The sequence below is a fragment of the Neophocaena asiaeorientalis genome, unplaced genomic scaffold (genome assembly GCF_003031525.2).
Source record: "Neophocaena asiaeorientalis asiaeorientalis breed wild unplaced genomic scaffold, Neophocaena_asiaeorientalis_V1.1 scaffold134, whole genome shotgun sequence".
NCBI classification, from domain to species: domain Eukaryota; kingdom Metazoa; phylum Chordata; class Mammalia; order Artiodactyla; family Phocoenidae; genus Neophocaena; species Neophocaena asiaeorientalis.
In genome coordinates, this window is record NW_020185339.1 from 3834960 (window position 1) to 3861873 (window position 26914).

At 38.9% G+C, this 26914-nt stretch overlaps 1 protein-coding gene across 1 annotated transcript in view; it reads left to right on the forward strand.

Moving 5' to 3' along the window:
- Nucleotides 1-26914, forward strand: part of LIN7A (lin-7 cell polarity scaffold A) — a 132144-nt gene that overhangs the window by 31594 nt on the left and 73636 nt on the right. The window contains 1 exon segment of the mRNA XM_024736441.1: nt 9119-9237. Coding sequence (XP_024592209.1) covers nt 9119-9237 — 119 coding nt within the window.

Below are 26914 nucleotides of genomic sequence, written 5' to 3' on the forward strand. Positions count from 1 at the left end.
ATGTAGGCTTGCTCCCCTCAGTTTAGGGTCTTTGCCCTTGCTATTCTCTTCAGATATTCCTCCTTCGGATTTTCATATGGCTGGCTTGTTATCAATATTCAAGTCTCAGTCCAATGTCACCTAACCAGAGCGGCTTTCCATGGTTATCTTATTCAAAGGACCACCATATGTGACTCCAGTTTCTCAATAACGTCAACCTTATCCCTGCTAGGATAGTGCCTTTAAAGTCATTTCCTCTGGTATTAGTTTGTATTTGGTTGCAAGTCACAGGGAACCAGACAGTAAAGCATATATTTGTCTCATAGACAAGAATCATGGGGTTGCACAGTTCAAGGCCAGTACACAGCTCAGTGATGACATCAGGGGCTAGGCCCCTTCCTTCTTCCTACTCCACCTGCCTTAGCGTGTGACAGCCATTTTCATGATCACAAAATGGCTGATTCACCTCTAGGCACATTTAAGGCTGGCAAGAGAATGGGGAAAGAGTAAGGGTTCGAAGACCAAAAAGCTGAAGCATACGCCAGCATTTTGTTCATCTAAAAAGCCTGCCTGGGGCTTCCCTGGTGGCGCAGTGGTTGAGAGTCTGCCTGCCGATGCAGGGGACATGGGTTCGTGCCCCGGTCCGGGAAGACTCCACATGCCGCGGAGGGGCTAGGTCCGTGAGCCATGGCCGCTGAGCCTGCACGTCTGGAGCCTGTGCTCCGCAACGGGAGAGGCCACAGCAGTGAGAGGCCCGTGTACCACAAAAAAAAAAGCCTTCCTGGAAGCCATACCCAGTGACTTTACACTTACAACAACTTGGCCAAATGACAGAAGAGTCTGGAAAGAGAAGTATGATTGCTTTCCAGCTTTTGTAGTAGAAGGAGGCAAGGGATATGAGGGTTTTAGATGACTCTGGGGTAGATCATTCATATTGTTTGCCATAGTACTCAATAAATTTTTATGGAATTAGTGGACAGTATGCCTTAAATGACCCAGCTCTATCTTCATCCAAGTTCCAGATGCAGATGAGTCATGGGTTAAATTCTGCAGTCTAAATGTTAACCAAGTTAATAAAAAGTCATCATTAAGGAAAGAGAAGATGATAATTGGACTCTTCCAGATGATTGGAAGTTCATTTCACTTAAGTTCCAATATTTTATTGTTTTTGGTTATAATGTTCAACTATTTTAAAGGAAGTCTTTCCAGAATATGTTATCTTACTATCATCAGGCAGTTGATGATAATTTGGTCATTTTTAATTATTAAAATATGTTATCAAGGGGCTTCCCTGGTAGCGCAGTGGTTGAGAGTCCGCCTGCCGATGCAGGGGACATGGGTTCGTGCCCCGGTCCGGGAGGATCCCACATGCCGTGGAGTGGCTGGGCCCGTGAGCCATGGCCGCTGAGCCTGCGCGTCCGGAACCTGTGCTCCGCAGCGGGAGAGGCCACAACAGTGAGAGGCCCGCGTACCGCAAAAAAAAAACATGTTATCAATATGAGCACATTGATTATACTGTAATGTATTGAAGGGTTACCTTCCAGGACTTTGGGCAGTGTTATATCTGTTTGCCTCAGTTTGCGATGATGCTATATTTAAAAAATAAGTTTGCCATACCTTTATTGTTTTATTTCTAATCCCTTTTCCATGGCAGGATAGAGAAATAAATAAGAGCATGGGCACTGGAGTCAAACACCTCTGGTCTTAAATCCTGGCCCTACTAGCTGTGTAACCTTGAGTCAGATAATTCATCTTTCTGAGCCTTAGTTGGTGTTTTGTTTTGTTTTATTTTGTTTTTAACTATACAATAGGAACAGTAGTAATCCTTTTATATATTTTTGAGGATTTTATAAGATGAGCTAAGTAAGGCAAGTAAACAATGAATAAATGATGGCCTTTAACTCATTTTATTCTGGATCACATATTGAACTATCAGTAACCTTAAAGTGCATTTGTGAACCACTTTCTGCGTCAGCACCATCTGAGATGACTACTAAAAGAGCAAATTTCAAAGCTTCACCCTCAGCCTCTTTTTTTTAATCTTAATTTTTAATAAATGGTCCAGGGTTATTTTGTTGTTGTTGTTGACTAAAATTTGAGAACCACTGTTTTCAGCCCTCAAGCAAGGATTTGTTGATCAGATTAGCATAATCTCTGTTAATAATGTTGGAGAAGTGGTGCTGGGAATGATTTTAACAATATAGATTCTTGAGATACATCTCAAATATAGTCCAGATTCTAGAGCCATATTGCCAGGATTCAAATCCTAACTCTACAACTTACTAGCTCTTTCCTCAGAGAAGTAATTTTAACTCTATAGGTCTCAGTTTCCTTTTCTGTAAAATGGAGATAATAGTACCTACTTCATAGTGCTAAGAGAAGGAAAATGTTTAAAATTTATGCATACTAAACACTGTACGTGAGAGCAATTAGCAATTGCTGTACGTGACAGCAATAAGTAACATTGTTATTAGATTTCCTGGGGTGTACCTTGAGAGGCCATATCAGTGATTCTCAGCATGGTCATGCATTATATCTCTAGGGAGCGCTCTGACGATACTAATGCCCAGACCATATCCCAGAACAATGAAATCAGAAATATATGTAGGTAGGATCTAGGTATCTGTTTTTTGTTTTGTTTTGTTTTTCGGTTAACCCAGGTGATTCCAGTGGGTAGCCAAGGCTGAGAAACACTCTTCCCTATCATTTAAATGCTCTCCAGAGAACTCCCTGGCAGTCCAGTGGTTAGGGATAGGTGGTGGAAGTATGAGCTCGAGAGTTGGCAGACCAGAGGACGAGTCCATTTCAGAAAAAAATTGTGAGATCTTCTTGCCTTCATTGTGTTTGTCAAGCAGCCTGCCCAGTCGTTATCTAATATTTCTTCTAATCTGAGCTGTCCTGCTAAACCCAGACTTCTGTATTAGTAACCAAATTTTGTAGAATAGTTTCATAAAACAAGTGTGAGGTTCTCAGTGAGAGCCCTAAGGGAACTCATAAATAAACTACACACACTTTACCGCAATCATCTTAAGAACAAGTATTTTACTTACTCAAAGGCTTCTTTTGCTTCCTTCCAGACCTTGGCTTGCAGGTTTCTGGTGCTTTTACAGAGCTAAAGGGAATGAGAATTTCATTTTAAGCTCCAGTCTAACATCCAACGTATCACTCACCACATCTTTGCAGCACCAGCCAGGCCTGGGCTGGAGGGACCTGATCTCACTCACTCTTAGTTTTTAGACTTCTTTTGGCTTTTACCAACTGCCACATACCCCATGACCTCATACTGCTAGATTCCCCTGGGTAGATGCCAGCAAGATGGTTCATGCTCTAGTGCCACTGCTCTCCAGTTCTCTCCCTCTGATCAGATAGGCAGAGGGCAGGCAGATCACCATGTCCGCTGCCTGTGTCACCAGGAAAGGGATTCTAGTCTCCCTCTGTAGGCAACCCCCAATGGCTACAATTGGTTCTATTTGGAACACTCCTCGCTTGGTTAATGGAAGAGAAGCGAAAGACAGTATTCTGTCCAAAGTTAATGACTTAACAATTTTTCATGAATTTTCTTTCATCTCACAGTTAAATCTTTTTTTTTAAAATCAATTTATTTATTTTTGGCTGTGTTGAGTCTTCCTTGCTGTGCGTGAGCTTTCTCTAGTTGCAGCGAGCGGGGGCTACTCTTCGTTGCGGTGCGTGGGCTTCTCACTGCAGTGGCCTCTCGTTGTGGGAGCATGGGCTCTAGGAATGCGGGCTTCAGTAGTTGTGGCTCGTAGGCTCTAGAGCCCAGGCTCAGTAGTTGTGGCACACGGGCTTAGTTGCTCCCTGGCATGTGGGATCTTCCCGCACCAGGGCTCGAACCTGTGTCCCCTGCGTTAGCAGGCGGATTCTTAACCACTGCGCCACCAGGGAAATCCCACAGGTACCTCTTAATAAGGACTGGAAAAGGCCTATGGTATTACATTACATAACAGGACCGGTCCAGCTTTGAATAAGTCTTAATATGGTGGATAGTGTCTAATTTCTTAGATCGCTCTTTTTTGAACTTTATTTCTCAACTTTGGATGGTCATAGGAACCATCTGGAAGCTTAAGAACAAAGAAACAAACAAAACCTCATGACTGGATCTGACATTTAGAGATTTTGAATAATTGGTCTGGGGAAGCAGGCTGGTTTTAAAACTCCATAGGTGATCCAGGTGAGCAGCCTTTGCTAGGAGCATTGTTTCAGGATGGGGCTGGTACTTAACACTAATTACTTTCATTCATGAACTTTTGTCAATAATTCTGAGACTCCCAGAAGAATCCCATTCAGTATCCTGTTCTACAGGGTATCAAAGAATAATAGAAAATGCAAGTGTTTCTGGAATGCTGGGGCTGAAAGAAACCTGAACCATCGTTTTGTTCACTATCTCTTGAAATGGGATCTGTGAAACTACTTTAGAATCACTTGAATCATTTGTTTAAAAGGCAAATTCCTGGACCTTATCCTCATACCTCCTGAATCAACCTCCCTCAAGTGGGGTGAGGGGTCAGGAACCTACATTTTAATACATTTCCGCAGGTAATTCTTAGGCACACTCATGTTTTAGAATCATTGATTTGTAGCAGAGGTTCTTAACCCTGCATGCACATTTGAATTAAATAGGGCTATAAAACTACCCATGCCAACTAGACCAGTGGTTCTCAACCATGGCTGCACTTCAGCATCACCTTGAGGGCTTTCAAAAGCCTAATGCCTAGGCCTCCCCCTATGCCAATCTCACTGGAATCTCTGGGGTGAGACCCAGGTATCCAAGGGTTTTAAAGCTCCCCAGGTGGTTCCAGTCTGCAGCCAAGGTTGAGAACCACTGTTCCGTATATTTTGGTTAAATTCATTTGGGGTGAGTCTCAGGCATTAATAACTTATTGTGGTAATCATTTTTCTGTATACATATATCAAATCATTATGTTGTACACTTAAACTAATACAGTGTTATATGTCAATTATATCTCAATAAAATGGGGGAATAAATAAATAATTTTTAAATGTATTCCGGGTAATTTTAAAGTGCAGTCCAGGGTGAGAACTCCTGAATAGTCACTTTCAGCTTTTCTGAACTTCTTCTAGTTCAGTCACGTGATACCCTTTAGCCTACAGATTCAGGCTTGAGTCCTTTCCCCCCACACCAGACCCAAGCCAGTCTTGATCATGGCTGATAGTGATCTGGAGGTTTCGTCTCAGGAGAAGTTAGTTATATGTCCACCTAGACATAGACCTCTAACCCCTGCCTTCCTAGCTAGTCTCATTAATTAATCCATCATTCATTCAACAAATATAAACACCTAATATCTGTCAAGTACTCCTCGTTGAACTATGGATACAATAACAAATAAATACTGTTCCTGACCTCACGAAGCTAATATATTTGCAAGGGTGAAGGATGGAGACATATATGCAAAAAGAACTATAGCAGAGAGTAGTAATTATTACAATGGATAAGTGAACAGAGGACTGTGGGATCATGGCTATGATAGCAACTAAATCAGCCTTGGAGGGTCAGGGAAGACATGCCTAAGGAGATGCTATTTAAGCCAAGTCTTCCCTACATGACCTAACACACCCTCCATGATATGATTTCTCTCTACTGCATCTCTTGCTACTCTTGGCCTGGTTTCAACTTCAGCCATACTGAACTCTCAGTTCTGTGAATGCCCCACGCTCTCTTGGTAAGACTTCAATCCGCACTTATTTGCCTGGAACTTTTTTTCTCCTTTTCCTCACCTGTACCTCCTACCCAGGGCTCTGCTTAGCTGTTACTTTCACAGAGAGCTCCTCCCTGACCTCCTGGATGATGATAAATGTATTGGTTAGACATCCATGTACTAGCCTGTAGAGCTGCATAGCTCATGCCCTCTCTGTTGGGTATCTGTGATCCGTCAGACCTATAAATGCCATGAAAGCAAGAGCACCCGTCTGTCTCTATTACCACAGTGTCTCTCGTGCCTGGCACTATTGGATGAATAAATTAAATGCATTCCAGGAACAGGGGATGATATGTACAAAGTCACAGAGACATGGTGTTCCTGTGGCATGTCCTAGAATAGTGAAAATTGTGGATGGTCAACGTATAGGATGGGCAGGAGGAGGTTTCTAGAGATGAGTCATAAGAGGCTGGTTGTTAAGGGCTTTGTATGTAGCCCTGAGTGGTCCGAACTTCACCCTTTAGGCAGTAGGAAGCCAGAGAAGGTTTTATGCAAGAGAGTATGATAATGAGCTTTATCACTCTGGGAGCAGAGTAGACAGTGGACTGTAAAAGAAAAGCCACTTAAAGAACAGTTAGGAGATGTTCCAGTACCTCAGGAGAGAAGTAATGAAGCAAAGGGTTTCCATTCAAAAGACATTTTGAGATAGAACCTGCAGCACTTACTGACTAATTGCATGTGGGGGTGAATCTGAAAGATGATGCCATGGTCTAGCTTGGAAGACAGGCTGGATGGAGATGCTATTAATAGAAATATGGAATATAAGAAGAGAAGAGCTAATTTCAGGAAAAAAATATGATGAGCACAGTTTTAAACATGATGAGAGTCCCAAGTGCCTGTTGGCATCTAGAGTCTTTCATGCAGTTAGAAATGCATACAATTCTTAGCTTGGTATCTTACTGATTGTGGATGTTGCTGGTGTGGTACAGTTGACCATGTTGACTTTCAGTTTATGTAACAAAGGACAGACTTTTGAAAGTGGCAGTGTCTTACTGATTTCAAGATTTATGCTTCCTTGGGCTAAGATTGGCAATCAGTTGGCAGTACGTCAAAGGAGTCTCCATTAAAGTTACTTTTGGGTTATTTTCTTTGGTTAGATACATAAACCTATACCAACCTCACCCTAATTCAGAGGTGGTAGAAATTTTATTATAGGTAGCTATACTGTTATGTTTTTTTCTCATTTAGCTGTGAATTCAGAAGTGTGTCTTGTTAAGCTAGTGCCAAGTTTAATAGGAACACAAATTGAGGGATGGATGGATGGATGAATTTATAATCTGATGGCAGGGATACGGGATACTTTCTGGAGTTAATCACTTAGGAATTGAAAATCTATTCTATACATAAATGCCTAAGTGACTTTTCAGTGAGTTATTGACTACAGCAAGAGAGGTAGAAGAGATCACCATAAGTATTATTATTATTATTTTTTTGCGGTACGCGGGCCTCTCACTGCTGTGGCCTCTCCCGTTGCGGAGCACAGGCTCCGGACACGCAGGCTCAGCGGCCATGGCTCACGGGGCCAGCTGCTCCGCGGCATGTGGGATCTTCCCGGACTGGGGCACGAACCCGTGTCCTCTGCATCGGCAGGCGGACTCTCAACCACTGCGCCACCAGGGAAGCCCCACCATAAGTATTTTTAAAATAGCCTTCATCATATCATTTTCTTTTGGCAATACACGACCATCCTGGGAATTTTAAAGCTATGGCTATAAGAGACTGTGTTTCTTGATATATTAACGTGTGTGTGTGTGTGTGTGTGTGTGTGTGTGTGTGTGTGTGTGTTTGTGTTTGTGTGAGTTTTATTTGGGGCAAAATGAGGACTATAGCCCGGGAGACAGCATTCCACATAGTTCTGAGAAACTGCTCCAAAGAGGTATGAGGGAAGGTCAATGTATATGTGATTTTTGTGGAGGGGGAATACATGCCATCAAGCTCTTACTTTTTGGAGAAGGTTTCTGCTGGTCCTGTGAAAATTACTGCTAGTCACGAGGAGCAGACACCACCATGAAGGATTTTAATGCTTTTCTAGATACGAGGAGATGCAAGAACTGGGCTCATAAAATCTTCTCCTGAAAGTATCTAACTATCTAAAGACCTGTTCTGCCAGTTTTTCCCAAAGCACAGAGGGCCTCATTATCGACCTCCACCTTGAACTCCTTTCAGGGGGTGTTGAAGGTCAGCAGCTGCAGCAGCTCATAGTTTGATCCTTGTGGAGGTAGATGGCAAGTGCCAGTTTGTAGGTGACAGGGCCCCCTCACTGTCATAAATTCGACCATGGTTTGAGAGGTATTTCATGACCATTTTCTTCCACAGTGCTAGGAATGCTCATTCCCAGGTATGGCGAAGATTTTGTTGATAGGCCACTCTGTGTGCTATTATTGGACTAGACCTTATTAACAGTAGCCAAAAGTCTCTGGACCGTCTGTCTTACTAGTCTGTTGCAGTCCAGGAAAAAATCCCCTCTTGTTGCATCTTGCCATATCTGGAGTTACACTGTTAAAATCATCGATCTCATATAGAGCTGTATATTTTTGTCAGAGGCTCATTGACACGTTTGGTAACGCAAGAAACAACAATCTGGTAAAACAGGCAAAGTGCGAATAACATAGCTAGCAGTATTTTTGAAGTCATAAGTAAGAATTAATTTTATTCTTCCATTAGGTGCGGCCCAGTATACCCCCAGGTCATCTGACTTAGTCTGTTCTCTACTGGTCCTTATCTTTCAGGGAAATTATATATTGGCACTGTCCATAAGGCCCAATTTCCTAGCATTATTAGGCTGGTTATCCTTAGTATGATTTAATTGTTCCCAAGATAAAGGGGGGCCTTAAAACTTAAATGACCATAGCCTGGTGTTAACCACATAAATTACACCAGACTCTGGGGCTGCAGTGATGAATAAACCCAATTAAGTTCTTACCCTCAAGGAGTTTATCCACAAGTGGAGAAGATGCACATTAATGAAATCGTCATACTAATAACTGTAAAAATGCAGGTGTGGTCAATGTGGAATGCGAAAAGAAAACCTGAAAAAAGCATCTCAGAGGTAAAATTCACAGGATTCATTTGGTTATTGGGGTATCAGAATACACAAAAGACATGCTTCCTGCTCTTCTTTCCTGAAAGAATATTCAAACTAATTTGTGTGACAAGAAGTAACTTATGAGAAATGCCATTAAGGAAGATGTATTAAGGGACAAATTGTGTGGAACAGATTTAAATGACCTTTTATCAAAAGATGAGATCAATAAGCTATGAATTGTAAATTCTCATTTTGCAATTAATTCCACTTACCTTTCATTGTCACTGTTTTCATTGTCACTGAAATGATGGTACTTCGGTGATGAGATTCAGTTTACTCCATGTCTCTCCATTTTGATTTTTTTTTTTTTTTCATTCAGATGTTGCCAGAGCAATTGAATTACTGGAAAAACTGCAGGAATCTGGAGAAGTACCAGTGCACAAGCTACAGTCCCTCAAAAAAGTGCTCCAGAGTGAGTTTTGTACTGCTATTCGAGAGGTATGAGACTAAGATTTTAATAACTATATTCTGCCATATGTCTTCTGAATAGAAAAGATGTCTTTTCCACACAAACAGTTGAAATAGTTAAGATTGTAACTGCATCTTAGCTTTCTAACTGCTTGGACAGATGATAAAAATAATTTAGTCTGCTAAATTCCAAAATTAGATTCAGTTAGGATTTATGCATTCATATAAAACCAAATGTTGATCTTACGGTACCAATGAAGTGACTGCCTCAGCAGGGGACTCTGGCGTGTAGTCTAAACTATTTAGTAGTCACGTGAAGTCATCTGGAAATTCGGGTAGAAATAGTCATGATTAATGGGGACTGAGCTTTTCTTAAAAGAACACTCAGCTAAATCTTCCTCAGGTAAATCTGAAAGCGTAACCTCCTACTGACCAAAGTTATAGTTATCCAGACATTACTGTCTAGTGCAATAAGGGGAAATTGAACAGGCTGATACGCCCTTCAACAAATCTTTATAATGCTTTCCTGGTTAACAGTTTCAAGAAGCCTGAGGTGAAACAAGTGTGTTTAAAATGACTATTTGAATTTTTTATTGACTGGTGGTGGAATTGACTAATCAATTAATGTATTTCACTGGTTACAAGATGTTCACTTAAGATATATACACTACATTGTTTTATTCAGTAAGCCCATCACCCCTTCCCTATCAGGTACTAAATAATAATTCATTAATTAGCACTTAAAGTCCATATATCCAAAATATTTGTCCTGCTAGAAGTCCCCAGTAGTGAATTAAGTACTGTCATCCTCTCCAAAGCCAGCTGAACCCAGTGACTACCAGGAAAGTTTGTTGTAGCAGAGGGCATGCACCTCTCAAGGAATGCTTGCATCAGCCTCCCTTCCTCTTTGCAACTCTACTTGTGGGTAACGCACATTCTGTGCCTTAACAGTGCTAGTTTATGTGTTGTCACTAAGTGAAAAAACCTCAAGTGCCTAAGGCAGAGACACACAAGACCTCTCTCACTACATATTGAAACCGTAGCCTACCCAATGAGGTTAATATTTGGATTTTGCTGGGATTTGACTTAGACTGTGCTTGTGCTAAATCTTTATTAAGTGAAGGTGTTAACTACTTAATTTTTGTTTATAATGAATGCAGCTTAAGGAAATAACCATAATTCTATCTCTAAGCTTTTTTTTAAAATTAATTAATTAATTTATTTATTTTGGCTGTGTTGGGTCTTCGTTGTTGCACGCAGGCTTTCTCTAGTTGCAGTGAGCGGGGGCTACTCTTCGTTGCGGTGCATGGGCTTCTCACTCGATGGCTTCTCTTGTTGTGGAGCATGGACTCTAGGTGCACGGGCTTCAGTACTTGTGGCATACAGGCTCAGTAGTTGTGGCTTGAGAGCTCTAGAGTGCAGGCTCAGTAGTTGTGCACGGGCTTAGTTGCTCCGTGGCATGTGGGATCTTCCCAGACCAGGGCTTGAACCCATGTCCCCTGCATTGGCAGGCAGATTCTTAACCACTGCGCCACCAGGGAAGTCCCCTATCTCTAAACTTTAATCGATGAATTTGACCGAAGACTGAAAGAAAATTCCTCAAAGTGTATGAATTTTCGGCTATCAGCTGCTCAGTGGGAAAGGTATAAGATATGTAGAAACTCCACAGGCCTCCTGTACTCACTGTAGACTAAGGCTAAGTCCCCTATCTTTCACAGAGTGCTACTCCCCTGAGATTTGGTGGCTGACTTTTCATCTTAGATATCCTATCACCTTTCTATTTCCACAGAACTAACTAAAGAATAGGAACCATCAAATATCTCTCTCTGCTCACTGGGAATTTGGCTTGTGATCAGTGCAAAGTCTCTACTTTTATGGAACTTACATTCCAGTGAGAAAATGATGATAAATAAATATATAATACAATATCAGAAAGTGACAAGACTATGGAGAGAAATAAAGCAGGATTAAGGGAGTACGGGTAGGGCTCTATTAAATTAGGGTGGTCAGAAAATAACCTAACTGAAGGAACAAGTCACACAGGTATCGGGGGTATAGTGTTCCAGGCAGAGGAAATCACAAGTGAAAAAAAAGAGGCAAGAATTATCTCAGTCCATGGAAAGAACAGTGAAATAAGGAAGGTAGGCTTCCTAGAGGCAGCTGGAGAGCAGATCACACAAGGCCTCGCAGGCCATGGTAAGAACACTGGACTCTATCCTAAGCATGATAAGAAGCCCTTGGAGAGTTTTGACCTCACCTGATTAGCTTTTTAAAAATGTTCCTCTGACTACTGAGAGAATACAAGTGTCTGTGCAAGAGTAGAAATAAGAGAGGCCAGTAATAAGGAGTAGGTCACGTAAGAGATGAGATGATGGCAGCCTGGACCAAAGTGACAGCAGTGCACGTAGTGGGGAGTTGTCAGGTTCAATATGTATGTTTTTGAGAATAAAGGCAAAAAGCATTGACATATTGGATATATGGATGAGAGAGAGGCGTCTCAATGGATTCTTAGGTTTGGACTTGAACAATCGGATCAGTGGTGATATAATGAGGTGGGAATCTCTGGGGGTGGACCAGGTTTGGAGAAGACTATGCAAGAGCTCTGTTCTGGGCATAGTAAATTGATGGTCCTTTTCAGACATCCACGTAGAGATGTCTGGCAGGTATCTAAGTCTGAAGCTTAGAGGAGAAGCTGATGCTGGAGATGTAAGTGCGATGTAGATATCTGTTCACATAAACACACAGGCCTTCTTCTTTAAAGACCTTGGTAAGGAAAAAGAGGATGGGAGTAAGAAAAAAAATGAAAAGAAATATGGAGACATTGTATAGGCATTATAAATATATCTTACGAACTCTGTGGTAAAGTGTGCTATGTTTATCATTAGTGGTCCATGCAAATCTATAACTGATCTATAAGCAGTCCAAAAATTTCAGAGGGGAAAAAGAGATGATATAATTTATCTACCTTACATTTTATAAACTTGGACTAAGAAGATTAATTTTATGTTCACAACACCGTCCTTAGTAATAATTTTGTTCTTAAAGGCAATACATGTCATATAGAAATTGGTTTGGTCCCTTCATCTTGGCTAACATTTCATACCAGTTGCATAGTATTGTTTATATTTGTTACGTCTGGGATTTTTATTATTCTTATGGGGTTGTTTTACAGTAACTGTGGGAAGTAATGATAAAAGTGTGAAGCCTATATGTATACAAAAATTGTGAATCATTGAATAATATTGCAAATCCATCTAGTGAAAATTTGTTCAATAAAAATATAAAATATGAATGCATTTTGCCAGACAGGTGAATCCACAAGCCAATAAAGTACAACTAGGAAGTACGATGATATAAGATGATGAATACCTGAAAATAACGTCTAATTTCACTCCTGGTCTCTTGGGTACTGCCTGTCATGCTGGCATGAAACCTTTGAACTTTTGGTTTCTTATTCAAATAATGCTCAGAATTTCTGTGGTTAAATTATTTGGCTTTTCAGAAATATTTGCCAGTAAATACTTTCCAGTGTGAAAGTTATAAATGTTGTCAGGACTGTTGGAGAAAAGAACAAGAACTACAGAGGCACGCTTCTTAGTTGCACTTACCAGAGCAAAAACAGGTGCAGGTCACACCACTGCCAACAAGACTGTAAAGCCCAAATTATGCTTTAAAAGAGAGCAGGACAAGCTATTGCCAGTTTTGTTTTTGCCATATACATGTGTGACAGTAGTTATTGTTTCATGTTGAGGCAATCCCATATTTTGCTTTACATTTGGGTGAAACCACCGAATCAGCTTCTGGCGTATGTGCAGCACTTATATGGGAAGAATAGTTTCATGAAATTTTATTTTGTTTTTTAATGTGGATGATTAAAAGAGATGAGGTGTTTTCTCTACTTAACTTTTTCAGTACTCTGTAACAAAGACTGAAAAAGTTTTGTTGAGATCAGTACTGAAATGAGACCATCTATGTATACAACCAAGAAAGTCATTGATCTATTAATAAATGAGTTGCACTTGAATGATAATCCACACCCAGCTTTATTCACAGAATACAGATAGTAGTTGGCAGTACTTACCTTGCTTGTGTTTTCTTGCTCAGTGATCTTAACAAGACCTGATTAATAATTCAATCGTACCTATTTGGTGCAAGTAATTCCGGAGTACATGGCAGAGAAATGGGGTGACAGGTGATGCTGCCTTTCCGAAGTGAGAGATGCCGGTTGACAAAAGAAAGTTCACACAAAGTTTTGAATGAGAGATGAACTTTAAAAATCTATGCTACTGGGCTTCCCTGCTGGCGCAGTGGTTGAGAATCTGCCTGCCAATGCAGGGGATACGGGTTCGAGCCCTGGTCTGGGAAGATCCCACATGCCTCAGAGCAACTGGGCCCGTGAGCCACAGCTATTGAGCCTGCGCGTCTGGAGCCTGTGCGCCGCAACAGGAGAGGCCGCGACAGTGAGAGGCCCGCGCACCACGATGAAGAGTGGCCCCCGCTTGCCACAACTAGAGAAAGCCCTCATGCAGAAACGAAGACCCAATACAGCCAAAAATAAATAAATACATTTATTAAAAAAAAAAAAATCTATGCTACTGATTCCCAGTAAAAATCATCTCTGCCACTTTAAGTGGCTTCTTCAAGTTTTAGTTCATCACTGTATTAATTAGCTTGAATGACCCAAACTTATAAATTAAAATATAAGGAAAAATAAGGGTTGAAATAAAAGGATAATAAAATGTTGATTTTTGGATAAGAGAATTTCCTAAGAGAATTAAGCTGCCGTTCAGAGAGCTCAATTGCCAAAAGATGGACTTCTTCCCAACACTTTATATTCTTGTGCTTCAGAGTAAGAAATCAATAGTATATTGAATGGTCATATTTTAAGAGAAAATCCAATTTCTGCAACAGAATACCAAAAAATTCCTTCTGAAACTAAAATGATAAAAAAAACCCACGAACAAACAGAATTAGCCATCTATTTACAATCATTATCTTCCAAGTTTTAAAGTCTTCAGGCTTCCTGCTTTCCAGAGTGATATGCTCACTCATCTGGTGTATGCTGTGCTGAGAGCAGACCGTGGTGAGGACTTACTCCTGCATTTGTGCCTGTCACTTGCATATTTGAACCAAATATACAGAACTGAATGACATAGTTACCCCAAACTGCCTTCCTTGGCCGATCACCAGATGGTATGTGCTAGTATTTTCTAATACAATAGAACTATAGAATAAGAAAATAAAACCAACTCTACATAGAAGCTATCATTCTGTGATAGTGGATTATTGAAAAATATTCCAATTCTCCTCTCCTTCTTAGGACATATTACAGTCGGACTTCTCCATCCTCCCTTCAGCTACATGTGGTTATGACAACTGCTTTGACTAAGGAAATGTGAGTGGAAGGGTGCTTGCCACTTCCTCATGGAAACCTTTGAGTCAGTGCAGTATTTGCTATGTTCCCTTTCCTTTTCATATGTCTAGTGATGTTTTATATGATAAATGATCTATCAGCCTGGTTTACAGAGTGGGAAAATGAGAAATGCAGGCTTTAGCTAACTCTTAATGAACATGTAGGGTCAGCAAGCAGTAAACCTTTGTTACTTTAAGCCCCCAAGATGTTGGGGTTATGGTACCACAGCAAAACTCAAGCTATCCTGACTGATACTGAAATAGTCATCAAACTCAAATATGTTTTCTATTAAATCATGCCTCTCCATTTTCATAGCTAAAAAAAATAAAATAGTCATCAAGCCAAATTTACCTTGGAAAAAGGTTATAAGCAGTATCAACCCTTTTACTGCTATAAAACAAAAATTTTTTTTAAAACTATGTTGTGTTTTTAGTAAGCTGTGATAAATCTTTTTAAAACTATGTGAAATTATTATCTGATATAGTGTACCAATGCCCATTAGATGGCTCATAAATTTTTAAATGTTGAGACACTTTGGTCATACATTGCATTTGCTTCTAGCTTATCTCCCATTTGCTCCTACTCTTTTTTTTCTTCCTTAGGATGGAGCTCATTAACCCTCCATCACTACCTCCCACCCCATCTAAGTCTCATACCATTTCTTTTTTTCTTTTTTCTTTTTTTTTTTTTTTTGCGGTACGTGGGCCTCTCACTGTTGTGGCCTCTCCCGTTGTGGAGCACAGGCTCCAGACGCGCAGGCTCAGCGGCCATGGCTCACGGGCCCAGCCGCTCCGCGGCATGTGGGATCTTCCCAGACCGGGGCACAAACCCGTGTCGCCTGCATTGGCAGGCGGACTCTCAACCACTGTGCCACCAGGGAAGCCTATTTAAGTGCTCTTAGTTTCCAATGAGATTTTTTTTTTGGAGGGATGTATAGATTGAGAATTATCACCACCATGCCTTCTACCAGTAATATGTGGAAAATGTCACTGCTAGACATTTTGTCAGATCAGAGTGAGCAGCAAAGTCATTAGAGCCGTGCTGTAGTCAAGTTTACCAATGTTTGAATCCCAACTTAGCTACTTATTTTTGACCTCTCTAAAATTTCGTCAGTTTTTAATAGTGGGAGTAATACCATCAGCCTTGAGGTGATTCTGATAATTAGAGATCATACATGTAAAACCTCCTAGTACAGTCTGGTAGCCAATAATTACACAATCAGTGGATGCTATTATTATTAAAGAGTAGAGTCCCAAATTATTACTGGGTACAGTGTTTTGGTAAGTCAGGAAATAGTTAACAGATGGGAATAGGAATGGTAGTTTCTATAGACTAGATCTAAGAAAACCCATAAGACTAACAGACATATTCATTGCCCCACTGTCATGCATTAAAATAAATTGAGCCATTGCATCCTAATTCCACAGTCTCATGGGCCATAACTTTATGACTCAAGTGCTCATTCTTGATGCTGTTTTGTACAGCATCTTAATCTACTTTGTGCATGAAAACGCAGATGGCAAATGCAATGAGCTTTATGAGAAAGCTAATGATTGGTTGTGTAATAGCATATAGATTTCTAATTACTTTAAGAAAACATATCCTTGGGTCAGTAGCAACAAGATGAGATGAAACAAGGATACACAGATGGAGAAAGAAGAGTTGGAGGAAGGGAGGGTGAGAGGAAAAAAGGAAGAGGAAGGAAGAGGAAGGAAGGGAGGAGGGAAGGAAGGCTGGTTGATGCTAATCATGGCATAATGTACTATAATATAATGGAAAGGGCTACCCTGGTGGCACAGTGGTTGAGAGTCCGCCTGCTGGTGCAGGGGACGCGGGTTCGTGCCCCGGAAGATCCCACATGCCGCGGAGCGGCTGGGCCCGTGAGCCATGGCCATGGCCATTTAATTTTGTGATCTTGTGCAAGTTACTTAATCTCTATGATCTTGGTTTTGTTTAATTTTTTTTTTTTACATAAAATAACTTCCTGGGACTGGTGGGAATACTAGATCAAATGAGATAAAAAGTATAAAATACCTTGACGAATATAGTGCCTAGCTAAAAGAGTAACTAAGAAATGGTACCTATTTTGGTGAAATAATTAGTGGTTTTAGTGACAACACAAAATTTTACTATGTTTTAATGGAAATATTAGTTACAACTATAGAGAATAATAGTTATTTAGTTATTAATCAAACAAATGTAGAATTTTTTTTTACACGATTGCTTTTTTTTAAAATTTTATTTATTTTTGGCTGTGTTTGGTCTTTGTTGCTGTGCGTGGACTATTCTCTAGTTGTGGCGAGTGGGGGCTACTCTTTGTTGCAGTGCATAGGCTTCTCACTGCGGTGGCTTCTCTAGTTGTGGAGCACGGGTTCTAGGTGCGCGGGCTCAGTAGTTGTGGTGCACAGGCTTAGTTGCTCCGGGGCATGTGGGATCTTCCAGGACCAGGAATCGAACCCGTGTCCCCTGCATTGGCAGGCAGATTCCTAACCACTGTGCCACCTGGGAAGTCCCTAGAATTTGTTTTTTTAATAGGAAGATCCACATTTTAAGAAAAATGTTGACAGTTTGGAGTGGTTTTAGAATAAACCAATATCGTAAGGAATCTGGAAACCTTGTCATATGTTGAGAAGTTAATAACAACAGAGGTCATTTGGTCATATTTCTGATTACTTTAGAACAATAGTTTTTAACTTAAGGTCATGTATAGGCTTCATGTTGTAAGTGTGGTAAGAGCAAATATATATAAGATTTATTTTTATTTCCTTCTCTTTATGTCTAAAGAATTTTATGGCAAACTATGTTTTTTAGTGTTTTACTTTAAATATGGATAGAGTGGCATGGATTCATTCTGTAAAATTATCATCCTTGTCATATAGTGGCATTTAGAATAGCATTACATTCGTCAGAATTAACAAACATGTATCTGAAATTATGTTTATGCATATATTTCTGTTCATACTGAACTTAAGTTGGCAGATGACAAAGAAAAGAAAGCTTGGTGGCTCTTACACTTCCTTTGATTTTATTTGCATTGCTAAATGTGATGGGGCACAAAAGCCAGACTGTTTCTTGTGTGATAAGGTTCCTGCCAACAAGAGCCTGAAGTCAAGAAAGCTTATTTCTGAGCATCCTGAAAATATATCACAGAATATAGAATTTTTGTTTTCTACAGAAAAAGCTCAATTTTAAAAAAGTGAAAATTTACTAAAACTTATATTTGCCACAGTGTGTCTCGACACATTTCCAAGCAAAAGAAACCATTAAATAATTGGAGAAAGCTTGATCAAATCATGCACTCTAGAAATGTTTGAACTGGTGGGTTGCTGAGAAAAACAACACAAAATTAAAAGAGTGCCTCTGTTCACTTGCTGTAACCTACTTCTGAACTTTGATATTTTGCTAATATTTTGCAGCCAGTTATGGTGAAAATAATAGCTGTGCCATTTCCACTTGGCATGCAATTGGGTGAAAACTGTGATTGTTTCAGTAAGTTCTGATTTTTATCTATCTTGTGAATGATGATATCCTGGTTGTGTGTGTGTGTGTGTGTGTGTGTGTGTGAGTGTGTGTGAGAGACGGAGAGATACCCCGTGGATATTTTAAAGGCCAAGTTGTTCTAACAGTGAAAAGTTTCTTTGTTAAGCAAAACTCCTAATGGAAGAAAAATCTTGATACTTTGTGTACATGAGGAGTACATATGGAGTTTCTGGGTCTAGCATCCAGCTTGATTAGTGTGGTGAAGAAGACAGACATTCTACTTTTCATAGAGACTTATTACTTTCAACATCAGGGTGCATTAATGTCAAGGACTCTGACAATAATCCTAAAAGATGCCTTGTCTGCTCTGTGGAAAGTGGCCCAATAATTTCACAGCTATAGCCTGAGACCTATAGTTTCAAGTTTTTATTTAGGAATGGAGCAAAATGTGCTCTTTTTACTGACAAAAGTTTCCAGAAGATGTGTTAATGCTCTTGGTTGAACTTGGGTCAGAGATTTCAATATGTTTATTTTTAAGTAAAGGATTGCTATATCTTAGAAAAAATTGACAAGAGAGGTTCATTCGAGGCTAGATTTTATTGTAGAGATGTTAGGCCATAAGAAGGAGGCTAGTCCCTAGATTCCAGATTTGCTGATCGTGTACAGTTGCTGTTGGTAACAGCTGCCATTTTAGAGGGAGAGATTTTAGAGCTGAAAATTTGTGACATTTACAGTGCCGAAAGAAGGATATCTGTGAGGGAAAGGGAGTTGAAACGGAGAAAGCCTTGTCAGTTTATCCATGGGGAAGATCTACAACAACTGGAAAGCCTGCAAAACTCTTTTAAAGGTTACTTCTGCTTAGATTCAAATGTAAAAAGGATTCAAACGTCATTCCTTGCTGACAGAGGCTGCATAGTTGACACCAGCCTTTCAAAAATAACATCATTTGACTTGAGGATAAAGGATTTGGTAGAACCTGAATTCAACTTGAAGTGTATTAGAGAAAGCCCATGTGTCAATAGAAGGCTACTCTGCTCTGATAAACTGTTTAACTGACTTTGCTATTGAAAGTGATGTGAGCTGCAGCTTTGAGCACTTGCTGCTATGAAACCAGACTCTAATTGATTGGATACTAAAAATGACATAAATATTTCCATGTAAAAGATAACTCCAAATATTAGGTTTTTCTAAACCAAAGAAAACAGCCTTCTCATTGAAACATAGTTTAAGCAGGCACAAAGTTTTCTTTTTTATATGATTTGTTTAATTTGGAATTATATTTTCCAGGGAACAGCCATTAATTTTTACGGAAAAAGAGTCACATGATCCTTTGTGAAATGAGTCAATGTCAAAGGCCAAAAAAAAAAAAAAAAAAGACATGAACATTTACACATGTATTTTCTTGGGAGAACAACATAACTTCATTAGATTCTCAAAAGGGTCTGTGATATCTCCTCCCACCCCCATCCCTCAAAAAAAAACTGAAGAAAACTCTCTAATAAAGGATGATGGTATCAGTTGAGTAACTACATGACTAGTTCATCTCTAACTCTAAGGTCCTTCCAATTCTATGAATCTATACATAGTTACACAGCAAGTAATTTTCTTTTTAAATATTTATTTATTTTATTTATTTATGGCTGCATTGGGTCTTCGTTGCTACGCACGGGCTTTCTCTAGCTGCGGAGGGCGGGGGCTACTCTTTGTTGTTGTGTGGTGGCTTCTCTTGTTGCAGAGCATGGGCTTTAGGTGTGCAGGCTTCAGTAGTCGTGGCGCGCAGGCTTCAGTAGTTGTGGCGCACAGGCTTAGTTACTCCGCAGCATGTGTGATCTTCCCAGACCAGGGATCAAACCTGTGTCCCCTGCATTGGCAGGCGGATTCTTAACCACTGCACCACCAGGGAATTCCTTAATGTTTTTCTTTATGTAGGTTACATGGAGTTATGTAAAGCTGAGTATATATGCATGGTAGGAATATATGACTATGTAAGACTGTATGAATGGGGTGGGAAAGACAGATACTATGAAGATTTCTAAATGGATAAAAATTATAAAAGAATAAGTGTACTCATTTTGTTGAGCTTTTCGGAGAAACTAATCTATAATTTTATCACAGGAAATTGCAAAAACAAAATGACTACATCACTCACTGGAAACAGAATTTGTAAACTATAGTTAGAGTTCTATTCCTGCAGCTTTTTCAGAGAGAAGACACATTTTTAACAATGTAAGGCGTGTTTATAACATCGACATATCACTTTCTGGTAGCAAGAACAGGGTCTGTGTGGCAGGAACCATCTTAGAGTATAATTGCACTAATGGGTCATTGATCTTAAAGGTATCTAAACAGACCCTTACAAATAGTCTGTAATGACTCTGAAGGCTGTTAGCATCACTGTTGGGTAAATACTCAGCTCTAGCCTTTCTATTTGCTACTACAAATGATAAAATAAACAGTACATATTTCCAGAAGCTTGTAATTACATGTACTTACACAGTAGTTCAAAATAATAGAGCCCTCAGAGAAGCTGTGTTTTATATCAGTCAGATAAAGTGAACATTCTGTCTTCTGTTGAGGTCATAGGACTGCAAATCAGAACTTCTATTTTTGGCACCACGGATGATAACTTTTTTCTCTCAGTGAACAAGTCATTTAACCTTTTCTTGCTTCAGTATTGCCAACACGTGTAGACAAGTCCATTTGTACAAGCCATCTAAAATGAATGTTAAGTTACAAACTGGCGTTTTTAACCAGCTTGCTGTTATCCCTGAGTGTGATTTGTACATAGAAAAGGGAATGAAATTAGTATCACTTGTAATTCAAATATATGCAAGACGCTTAACTTCTTCCCTCCCTTCTTTGTTTCCCTTCTTCATCCTTTTCTTCCTTTTCTTCTTTCATAGAAGACTTAGGGTTAAAAACTGACCACCATATCTTGTATGCATCATTTCCTTGATTTTTATATAGTCTGAGTGCCTGTGTTTAATCCTCAGACACATTTATTTTAATTTTATGTGTTTAAAATGTTATAAGGTATCATGCTAATGAAATCTTTGGGGATATTTTTTTTCACTTAATATCAGTGCTAAGATTCAAACTTTGTGTGTGTGTTGCTGTGATTCACTTGTTTTGACTGTTGTGTGATATTCCATTGTGTAAATGTTTATTAAATCACTCTCCCATTGGAGAGCATTGAGTTGTTTCCAGCTTTTCACTATGATCATTGGTGTGGCTATTAACATACATGCATTTATTTATTTATTAGATGACTAAGACTTCTCTTGGATATATATGTAGATGTGGAATTTCTGGTTCATAAGGTATAAAAATGTTCAACTTTAAGAGGTAATGCCAGTTTTTAAACTTGGTTGCTCTAATTTATACCCCAGAAAGCAATATAGAAGGTGCGTACTCACATTAGCTCCAACTCTTGGCATATGAGACCTTTAAACTTTTACCAGTTGAATAACTAAAATGGATCTCATTGCAGTCATCATTTGCATTTAGTTGATCACGAAATTGTTGAATATCCCTTCTTGTGATTATTGGAGATATGTTTCTTTTTCTGTGAAACATCTGTTCATGTATTTTTCTACTAGTTTGTGCTTTTGTATATGTATGTATACATATATATTTAATATATTCTTGTTATCAGTTCTTTACTGGTGGTGTATACAGCGAATATATTCAGCTACTTTGTAATGTGCCTTTAAGATGTCTTAAAATTGTTAAATTTTAAATATTCACATTGATCATTTTTTAAATAATCAATGCCATTTTGGTATCTCACCTCAGAAATATTTCCCTACGCCAGTGTCTAAAAGATATTCACCTATAATTTCTCCTAAAGGTAAAATTTTTATTTTTAAAATTTATGTCCTTAAACTATCTAGAGTTGATTTTTGTATAGTGTGAGGTAGGGATCCATTTTTTTCTTTTTTTATCTATAAGGGTAAATATTTCCAGCTTTATTTATTAAATAATCCATAATTTCCTCCTTGATCCATTACATTAATATATACCAAAAGCTATATACAGGGATCTGTTTTTGGGTTTTCTGATTAATTGGTCAATTTATCTATCCCTTCATTATTTCCCTACTTATCTCATTTGGGAGATCCAAGGCAATGAATATGGGGATGGGTGGGAGCGGCAGGGAGCGAGGCATAGTTTTAATTCTTGCAGGTTGTGATCCTAGCTTTTGTTTCATTAGGAGGTTTGTCAGTGCTTGCTAATGTGTAAAAGTAAATTAATAAGAGCAAGCCATTCATGGATCAGTGGACAATTATGAGTATGTGCCATAAGTTAAAGCTTATGGTAACTCCAATTCTGTTCTTTGCACCCGGGGCCCAAGGAGGGAAGGAAGAAAAAAAGAACATAGCCTAATGTTCTCAGAGCATAGTTTCACATTCACAGTTTGTGGGTCTCTTTCTATTTCTTTCATCGAGGTTAATAAAGGGTTTAAAGTAAAGTCATCTATCTTACTAGAATGAAGGCAGAGAATGTTTCAGTCATCACAGTAAAATTAGCACCTAGTATAGTGTCTGTAATAATGAGCATTTAATAAATATCTGTTGGATGCATGAAGAAATTCATTAAGATGGCTCATTTTCATTAGTAGACAAGCAGATATTTGATTTTTATAAGTCTTGAATTTCAAATAGGACTCTGAGTTCATACAAATCCCAGACAAAACATGATGACACCTCTAGTTCAAAATAAGATCTTACTCACATTAAAATGGCTTTCAACTTTGAAAGGCTACCTGTAATTAGAAGCAAAATTTTATTTACATTTAAAAGTTGTTTCCAACCTTGAAAACTGACTTGTAATTAGAATCAAATTTCAAGGCTCTTTATGTATTTGCATAAATATATATGTTGGATAAATGTGCAAATATGTAACATGTGGCTTCTCATGTAGTAACTGTATTTGACATAAAATTAAATAATATGTATAAGGTGTAAAAGGAATCTTAGGAAGCACTTAGTCCTGTGCTTCTTAACTTTGGGGAGTTATAAACTTCTTTGTGATTCTGGTGATTGTGAATTTGGTAAAATTATGGACCATTTTTCCAAGAATACGTACATGTGCAAATATTTTTTAAAAATTCAGGAGCTGGAAAATCCTCTGAAACTGATCCATTTGGCATCTTGATTTATTATAACCTCTTAATTTTACAGATGAGAAAATAAGATCCAGAAAGTTTACATGGTCTTTCAAGCTAGTTAGTGCCTGAATTAGTACAGAATCAGTCTCTTGAATCCAAGTCTAGTTCTGGTTTCACTTGTTAAGGACAGTGGCAAAAATAGAACACTGCAATGTAGAAACAATGAAACATTTGTTTCACTACTTATTGGTAATGAGCTAAAATGATTGGAAAATTGTATCATGATTCCATTTCCGTAACTCCTATTCATATCAGTGTTCCGTGTATACCAACAGCGTTATTTAAAATTTTTGCTTCTGGTTCTTTCTTTGCCTCATTTAACACAAGATAATGTATTGTGTTTTTGTAATATATTGTATCATATATTTGTTAAACAAATTTCCAGAAGGCAATGTAAAAATCTAGTTACTAATCTTTGTATACTTGGCATTATATCACCAAAACAGTTACGACATTTCTAGAAAATTTCAGTCCCTTCTGGAATAACTTAGGGCTTTTTTTTTGGAAGTATAGTTAGTTGATTTACAATATTATATTAGTTTCAGATGCACAACATAGTAATTTGATATTTTTATAGATTATACTCCAAACAAAGTTATAAGATGTTGGCTAGATTCCCAGTGCTGTACTTTACAGCCTTGTAACTTACTTATTTTATGCCTTGCAGTTTGTACCTCTTAATCTCCTTTACCTATGTTGCACCTCACCCAATCCCTCTACCCTTTGATAACCACTAATTTGTTTTCTAGGTCTGTGAGTCTGTTTCTGTTTTAATTTAGTATTTTTAAGACTAAGCTTTAGCAAATGTGTTTCAGGATCTATCACAAATATGCTTATCTATTCAAATGTGCCCATAGTCCTTTTCCTAATAAGTTAGCTTGACAGCCAGGAAAACCGTTTCAACCAATAGCCACAACTTTAGGGAGAAGGCCTGCTCTCCTAGATAAAGAGAAAAGAAAACTGTTACAGGTAATCTTGTCTTCCAGAACTACCTTGTATTCTCATGTCTATTTGTTGGCCATATTATAAGAGACCCCAAATATTTATTAAGCCTGATACTTGGAAACTTTTTTTTTTTTAAAGAAGATGTTGGGGGTAGGAGTTTATTAATTAATTAATTTATTTTTGCTGTGTTGGATCTTCGTTTCTGTGCGAGGGCTTCCTCTAGTTGTGGCAAGCAGGGGCCACTCTTCATCGCGGTGTGTGGGCCTCTCACTATCGCGGCCTCTCTCGTTGCGGAGCACAGGCTCCAAATGCGGAGGCTCAGTAGTTGTAGCTCACGGGCCTAGTTGCTCCGCAGCATGTGGGATCCTCCCAGACCAGGGCTCGAACCCGTGTCCCGTACATTAGCAGGCAGGTTCTCAACCACTGCGCCACCTGGAAAGACCCTTGGAAATTTTTTTTTTTTTTGCGGAATGCGGGCCTCTCACTGCTGTGGCCTCTCCCGTTGCGGAGCACAGGCTCCGGACGCACAGGCTCAGCGGCCATGGCTCACGGGCCCAGCCGCTCCGCGGCACGTGAGATCCTCCCAGACTGGGGCACAAACCCGTGTCCCTGCCTGGGCAGGCGGACTCTCAACCACTGCGCCACCAGGGAAGCCCCACTTGGAAACTTTTGAACTGCATTTTCTCCATGCTGCTGTTTCCAATAGGTCAGCAGAAATACATCCCAGACTTGGCCTACTGGCTAAAGTGCAGCCAAAAATTTCTTTGCTCTCCATTCACACACTGCTAGCAGCTGGAGGTGCAATCATAGTGTCCAGTCCTACCAGTTAATAGGCAAGAGACAGCAGTCATTTTTATTTTTTAATTCATTATTTATTTTTATTAACGTATAGTTGATTTACAGTGTTGTGTTAGTTTCGGGTGTTTAGCAAAACGATGCACATATATATCTATTTTTACACATAAAATAGTTATACACATTTTATACCTATTTTTTCACATTCTTTTCCTTTACAGTTTATTACAAAATATTGAGAATAGTTCCTGGTGCTATACAGTTTGTCCTTGTTGATTACCTGTTTTACATATAGTAGTGTATATATGTTAATCCCAAACTCCTAATTTATCCCTCCTCCCGCCCCTTTCCCCTTTGGTAGCCATAGTTTGTTTTCTATGTCTCTGGGTCTATTTTTGACAGCAGTCATTTTTAAAGGCATCTTTGCAAATTTCTCAGGAGCTGTGCAAAGACATATGCAAGTATAAAAATCAAATAAAGAGCTAACCAAGCAACAACAAAAACAACACAATAAACTATTTACCTCAGAGTCACTGAGGGAGGGATTAGGGCCCAGCAGACACACATACTCTTCCTCTCCTCAGTCTTGCTTCTGGAAAGATGGGGTCAGTTGCCAAGGACAACAGTAACAGGGAAATCATGGAGGTCTGGATAGCCCACAGAAGTGTCACCTTGATGACAACGGACAGATGTGTACCTTCTGCGTTAAATAGTAATGTTCCTCTTTCTTTAAGGTCAAGAAAGGAAACGGAAATTAATCTCTCTGCAACACCCAATAGAATACATTGTTTTTCTTTCACTGATTTCCTTGATATCATTTTCTTCACACACCTTGATCACCATTTTTAGGTCCTGTCTACTTGAAAATATCAACAGGCGTGCAGTCATACAAAGATGACAGTGCTGTAACACATCTAAAAAATACTCAGGGCTAACTATTCTGAGAACTATAAACCCATATGTAGTCAATGTGGGAAAGGTTGCTGGCTGTGTAGAGAAATTAAAATAATACTACTTCCTGAAGTTTCTGATTGAAAGAATATTCTGTTAAATTTACTCTGTGACCACCTGCTTAACTGCCAGATATTTTTGACTCTTTATTTCAGAAAGTGAATTATAACTGGATTCTAATAAAATTCATTTGAAAATCATTGTTTCCTCACAGATGGGACAGCAACTACTTTCTTGTCTAGGATAGAGATTAACCAACTACCACTGCACATTGAGAGAATTGGGATTGCCAGACATTAGCTAAGTAAATTAGACTTTTCTAAACAAGCTATAAAACGTGTCCTTCCTCCAGATATGACAAAGAGTTATGTCATTTATATTTCAATAAAAAATATATCCAAATAATTAGGTTGGAAGAAATTAAAGGACTTAGAAAATTATGAAGGCCCCATAATAGTTCAACAGAACTTCTCAACAATAAATACTTTAAATATTTGAAGATAGTCCCATAGGAGGATGATAATTTATTAATTACTCTGGTGAAGAGTTTATAATTATGAGTGTGATTCAAATCACACTGTTGATGTTTCATGCAAAATACCTTGTCAAGCATAGGCAATTATTCAAACAGTAGTTAAGGGGAAGAAATTCATTGAGAATGTTCATTTGCTTTAATTGTGTCACATGATTACAGCTGAGGGAGGAATTATCAAGATCTCCATGACATAAGGACTAAAAGTAATAGAATTGCTGAATCATACCTGATGTTCAAACTTTCATCTTAGAAAGAATAAACTTGGGTAATAAAAGAATCCATTTAAAATAGGATTTAGTCATCATGGTATAAAAATAAAAACAAATGAAATTGACTGTTATTGTAAGTACAGCTTTATAATATTTGCATTGCCAAATGCAAAGACAGACTGAAATGTCCAAATATTTGAACATATGAC